General features: G+C 39.0%; 1 protein-coding gene across 1 annotated transcript; it reads right to left on the bottom strand.

Annotated features, from left to right (window-relative positions):
* Nucleotides 1-913: 913 nt before the first annotated feature.
* Nucleotides 914-4705, bottom strand: LOC134211306 (charged multivesicular body protein 1B2). The gene is made up of 3 exons (XM_062688048.1): nt 4476-4705; nt 3927-4392; nt 914-3281 (listed from the first exon to the last, which is right to left on the bottom strand). The coding sequence occupies exons 1-3, from the start codon at nt 4495-4497 to the stop codon at nt 3158-3160; spliced, it is 612 nt and encodes a 203-aa protein (XP_062544032.1). The 5' UTR covers nt 4498-4705; the 3' UTR covers nt 914-3157.
* Between the last annotated feature and the right edge of the window lie 1684 nt (nt 4706-6389).

Below are 6389 nucleotides of genomic sequence, written 5' to 3'. Positions count from 1 at the left end.
CGGCACAGCTGTTCCATCTCCTCGCACTCCGCTTCTTCCAGGCGGTGTTTCTTCTCCTGAAAAAGGCGGGTCTGTTGTCTCCGCTTCCGTCTATAACGTTCCACGTTCTGCCGGGTACCTTGCTGCAGCGCGACCGCCCGCGCTGCGTCCTTCTCATCCAGAATCTGTCTGCACTCTTCGTCGAACCAATCGTTCCGTCGACTTCGACCCGACGTTGTTCTCCGCTGCGTCGTTAATGGCTGCTTTAACTGTACTCCAGTAATCCTCAAGAGGGGCCCCATCGAGCTCACCCTCTTCCGGCAACGCTGCCTCGAGATGCTGCGCGTATGCAGTGGCGACATCAGGTTGCTTCAGTCGCTCTAGGTCGTACCGCGGCGGTCATCGGTACCGAACATTGTTGATGACGGATAGTTTTGGGCGCAGTTTAACCATTACCAGATAGTGGTCAGAGTCGATGTTAGCGCCACGATATGTCATGACGTCGATAATGTCGGAGAAGTGCCGTCCATCAATCAGAACGTGGTCGATTTGTGATTCTGTCTGCAGTGGTGATCTCCAGGTGTACCGATACGGGAGGCTGTGTTGAAAGTAGGTGCTGCGAATGGCCATATTCTTGGAGGCGGCGAAATCAATTAGTCGTAGGCCGTTTTCGTTCGTCAGCCGGTGAGCGCTGAACTTTCCAATAGTCGGTCTAAACTCCTCCTCTTGGCCAACCTGAGCGTTCAAATCTCCTCTCCTCTCCATTTTTATCATATGAGAAGCAAATTAAGGAAGAAATCGCCCAAAATGCTGAGCATCACCGATTTAGAATATTGGCCATAACTTTTGAACGCATCGCCTGCATTGGCCAATTTTAAAAAGGATATAAATAGGACAGGATTTTTAATTTTCGGATATAAGTAACTAAAATTAGTCCATACTTATCACATTGCGTTTATTATAAAGCACAGATGTACAGAAAAGAAACATATTATACATACTTAGCTTTATTCAACGACTTAGCATAGAAACTATTTGGTGCTGGATTGACACAATTGTAAAAAAGTAAAATACAATTTAAATTAGGCTTACAATTTTCTTACGCTAATTAGCAAAAAAAACTTTAAGTTTTGCTTTATTTGAAATCCTAATCTGCTTATTTCTTCAATAGAAAGTTAAAACAGAACAAAAATGCAAATCACCGATCGAAAATTGTAAATCATCGCTTTCCAAATCAACCAAATTAATGATGAACATATTAGAACCCAGACATGCGTTTCTATGTATTAATTAAAGTGAAATTCAACCCACATGCTTATTCGCGACGTCAGCAAAATACAAATATTATAAAGCTCAGAATGCAATTCTGTCAAATCCTGCCATTACCGCCCCGTCTGTTCTATTGCGTTCGAGGCTTAAGGGTGGTCAACCGGACACAGGTATCGTATATTCTTGTTCATAGAATTTTCTATTTTTGCGTCAAGATCCTGTCAATCCCGCCTATTTAAAAATACATGGAAGCAAAATTCATGATCAAGATTCCCGAGGTGTTAGGATATCAGTTGCCTCAAAAATTCCCATGGAAACATGGTTACAAATTCCGAGCATAAGATTCTCGAGGTTAGAAGCTATTTGCATGCTTGTTTTACAGAGATGTCCTACCCAGTTGGCAAAAATCTGCCCTTTTATTTTTCACAATTTTTAACAACCAAATAAAATTCATTCAACGAGTGCAACTAATAGATAGATATCACTTCGTGCAGCATTTTGTCAGATGGAAGTAACATTTTGAAAACTCAAATATCCATCTATTAGTTGCACTCACTGAATGTATTTCATTTTACTGTAGAAAATTGTGAAAAATAAAAGAGCAGATTTTTTGCCAACTGTGTAGGACATCTCTGCTTGTACATTCAAATCTAGGATATTCAAATGCACTTTCAAATAAAAATAGACTGACATTAATGATGTCCAATAAGCAGCTCGAAGTAGCTCGAAGTTATTCCCGTCCCTCTCATGTCCATTCGTTGACAGAGATACATCCTGAACAGAACGTGAGCCAAGAAAACGATCATGGTAACTATGATTCCTTAGATTTGAAACTATGCAAAAACATACCAGCATGCTTGATTTCTATCCGTTAGAAGCCCACGTGTTCCATTACTAGTCGAAAAATGTGTAGCATGCCAACATTTTCCTAGGATACAAGTGGCTAAGTTAGGTCAGTGCTCTTGAACAGTGTGCAGTGTTCAGAACGTTTTGAACACGAACACGCGTTCTCGTGTTCAGATGCATCTCTGTTTGTTGAACAAGAACGAGCAGGACGGGACGGGAGCAGAATCGAAAGCGAAAACGAATTAGAGTCCTATATAAGAAGAGTAACGTCATGTGTCACGTTTGATAGGTCTCCTGCTCGTTTGGAACGCGCATTTGTATGGAAATAACAGACCATTCTGTTCCAATTCTGACACTTGACGACACTGTTATTATAAGTGCTGTCCAATGGTCAGCTCGAAGTTGTTCCCGTCCTGCTTGTTCTTTTTTGTCAACAAATGGGCATGATCAGGACAGGGAGAAACTTTGAGCTACTTCAAGCTCTCATTGGACAGCACTATAGTCACTGTCAAACGAATATAATGCTATCCAATGAGCAACTCGAAATTATTCCCATCCCCCTCATATCCATTCGTTGACAAAAAGGAACGAGCAGGACGAGAACAACTTCGAAAAAATTTCGGTTCAAATTCGTTTGAAAGTGTCGGTAGGATCACTAGTCCGTAAATAAAGCTTCATATCCCGAGAATCTTGGTATGAGGTTATCAGTTAACTTAACACATAGGAAGTATTTTTCGCGTTAGGCCCGATGTCCTCGTAACGTCTTCCCACGCTGCGTTATCGCTGTTAACACCTGTGTTTTGTTCAAGGCCGCATGCACGTAGCGTTGAAAAGACGCTACTTGGGCATCGGGCCTAGCCGGGTTTTTGATCTCCCTGAATGTTTAATAGGGCGAAATTTTTGTTTTCTTTAACCGAAGTCTCATTAAAGACAAAATCCGTAGACTGTTGTACTTAATAATAAGGGTGAATATGCATTGTGGCGATCAATACACATCAAGTTGAATCGTTCATTCCGTAAGTCGTTAACATCAGCTAAAACCATTTAATAAATCAAAGCAATTTTATTCCGCCTGACGTAATCGGGCGAGACGAGCCGTTAGTTCGTCCTGTTCAGTTGAAGCCTGTGTTGATGCTCCGATAGCAGTAGATGCCGGCCCGCTAGGAAGTTCCATGTTCAACTCCAGACTGAAAAATAAAACATTAAGTATTAATTAGATAGAGGAAATTATGATATTGGTTTGGTTTTATTAGGCCGTAAGACTTGAATGAAGAAAAAATCCAAATATAAAAATTCCCATAAAGACAAAAAAGACATAAGAATTCTTTTTTGAAACGGCGCTGATGGTTGTGTGGTGAGTGTGCCTGCCTTTCACCCTCCAGTGAGCCTGGGTTCAATTCCACTCGACACCAATAGAACCCGTTTTCAGACGAAACATGTTTAATCATGCCTTTCCTCTGATAAAAAGAATGTAAAGCGTGGTATAGAAGTTTCAGGTACCGACCCATATAAGGTTCATATGCATATGTACGATTATCAAAGTAAAAGCTTCAACACTTAATAAAGAGTATCTTGATGTCAAAGTTTACACATCTTATTTTCATTTAATAAGTTGGATTTGGATTACATCTGGTCTAATTTGCTTCCATAGTATGACAACCTTATCGAAAACACGGAATCCTGAGGTTCCAGGAACTAGAAATATTGGTTCACGCAAGAACCCTTTGAATTCAATTCTTTTCTGGTATCTCTTGCTGTTCGATAAAACGCATGATACTACCGTTTTGTAATCATTTTTGGAAAAAAAAATATTGCAAAATGTCACTACTTACCCAGCCTCGTCAGCCACCCGTTGCATCAGTGATTCAACATCGTTCTGCGGTACAGACGTTGTCGTCGTCTGAGACATTGTATTTTCCATGTAAGAACTCTGAACGTCCAAGTCCTCGAACTGGGATTCAAACTTATCCATCAGACCGGAAATTTTCTCCAGATTCATACCCTTCATAGCAGCGTCCATAGCTTTGACCACCCCGGCCATCGAGTTGGTGACCTGACGGGTCGTCAGAGCCGTTTGAACCCGACTTGCCACAGCATCTACTCGGGCGCTCATCCGTAGGTAGTTGAGGGATTGATTTTTCTGCCGAATGGCATTCTCGGCATGTATTCTGGCCACCTCCGTGTTGCCTTTCTGGATGGCCTTTTTTGTTTTTAGAATTTCCGTTTTTTCCTCTTTTTCGCATTTTTTAGCGTTCCGCTCCAGATCCTTAACGGCAAATTTGAGATTAAATAGGTGTTCTATATAATTATTTATTAAGGAAAATCAAGAATAAAACACTTTTGATACAGTAAATTGAAGGTCATTGTTTTGAAAAGGATGCTTTCCATTGCCGATACAGACATATCGTTCCCCGTTTTGATATTATTATACTCAACGAATATGCAAAAACTAATACTTAATATTTGTTAATATCTTAGAAGTTTGAGACTTGATCAGCTTTCAATAATTTATTTTGTTCAGAGAGGTTCAGAGATGAGTCACTTTTGTGAAGAAATTTTCTAATATTCGATTGTTGAGATAACTGGTTTGTTTTGATTCTCGGTCACTGTCAGTCTGTCAGTGTCACTCGAAAGATAGAGAAAGATGTGAGCAGCTATGGCGGGATTTTAGCGCGATTTGAAAAACACACTCAGAAAAAGCAGAAAAAGCAGAAAAAATATTATAGAAAAACAATACAGTTCATTGTAACATTACTATAAAAAACAATAAATTCATCATTATACTGTAGATCTGGGACGGGACTTGCAAAGAGGAAAAAATGTAACTTCATCTGCAACCAGCAAGCGCTGTCACGAATTGTCAGATGCAACCAGCACCTTTTTGTGTAAAAGTATTCACTATAGTTCAGCGTTATGAATGCAGCGATGCGTTACATATGTTTTATTTCAACATGTCAAAATAATTATGTATTATTTCTGTCGTAAAAGGGCCTTTTTCCACTTTAAGTCAACTTTAATGGCTGTATTATTTGCAAGCATATATAACTTCATGGTTACTTGGGAGCTTAATATTGAACTGTTATGAATACGTGTTTTATTTCCGATAGGAAAATCTTTATAAAAATAAGTTTACAAATCCGTAAATCACAAACACTTTTATTGTGCTCAGAAGATTCTACCCGGGATTTAGGTGAAACACTCAAGGAAACAGTTGAGAATCGATGATCAACTGTGATGAAAAGAAGAACAAGTGTCAAAACAAGGAAAAAGAAGCCGTCTTTGCAGGTCTCGTCTCAGCTGTAGATGAAAATAGAAAAACATTGTAATGTATTGTTACGAACCATTCAATTAATTGTAAATGAAGTTTTTGCATTAGAATATACGGGTTGTTAAGTATCGTAACTATACAAAATCTGAGATTTTTTCATTCAATTTTTATGTCAAACAATCCAGCTTTTTATGCTAGCTACACACTTAGCAAAAATTACCGACATCGGTAATTCGTTTACAGCTGAGCTGTCTGTAATGGTTTCGGTAAATGGTAAAACTTCTGAAAATTTGTAAATTGCAGAAGAGAAGCTAGCTGTCAATTTTGCCGAGAGATCGGTAACTTCTACCGAAACATATTCCTGATTATGTACTTCAGCTTACCGAAAAACTTTGATATGGAAGATACTATTTACCGAAATTAATGTAATCTGCAAATATTTGTTTTGTGAGATGGGGGTTTCTTTTCAGTTCGTAAACGCGATTTTTTTTATTGCTTATTCATACTTTTATTTCCAATTATACCAACTTTATTTGTATAATCCAAGGTAAACTTCACAAATTTTCCCAAGCCGAAAAATACTTTCATGTCCCGCTAAAAAGACGGCATATCTTATGCGGGTTTTGTTGTCTTTTTTGCGGGATTTGCCGTCATTTTCATCTTGAAAAAACTTGTGCCGTTGGCATAATCTGATACATCTGAAGGCCCATTTCTTACTAAAAAGCAGCACTATAGTGGATTTTGACCCAGCAACACCGATAATCGAAATCACAATCCATTTTCACCTTCGGAGGTTCGTCATCTTAATGTCGAAATCTGCGCGAAGATGAAAAAAGAAACAAGAAAAAACAAGCAATCTCAGCAGAGCATTTTATCAATATTTTTATTATAATTACTTACCTGAATGATCATGCAATTGAATTCACTTTCGTATATGCCTTACAACCAAGGGGTGTCTCACAGCTATCAATCGCAGCGAATGTCCATCAAAATAAAGTCGATTTGATTCGATTTCGCAATGGTACTG

This window comes from Armigeres subalbatus, chromosome 2, assembly GCF_024139115.2.
Source record: "Armigeres subalbatus isolate Guangzhou_Male chromosome 2, GZ_Asu_2, whole genome shotgun sequence".
NCBI lineage: Eukaryota > Metazoa > Arthropoda > Insecta > Diptera > Culicidae > Armigeres > Armigeres subalbatus.
The sequence above is the reverse complement of the archived record's forward strand: the minus strand, read 5'-3'. Positions and strand labels throughout refer to the sequence as shown.

Bases quoted from the DNA above. Each gene is read 5' to 3' on its own strand.
- LOC134211306 (XM_062688048.1), bottom strand. From the start codon at position 4,497: ATGTCTGTATCGGCAATGGAAA. The intron at 4,393-4,475 runs GCATCCTTTTCA...ATAATTATATAG, and splicing joins GTCTGTATCGGCAATGGAAA to AACACCTATTTAATCTCAAA. The intron at 3,282-3,926 runs GTAAGTAGTGAC...TTTATTTTTCAG, and splicing joins CGGGTGGCTGACGAGGCTGG to TCTGGAGTTGAACATGGAAC.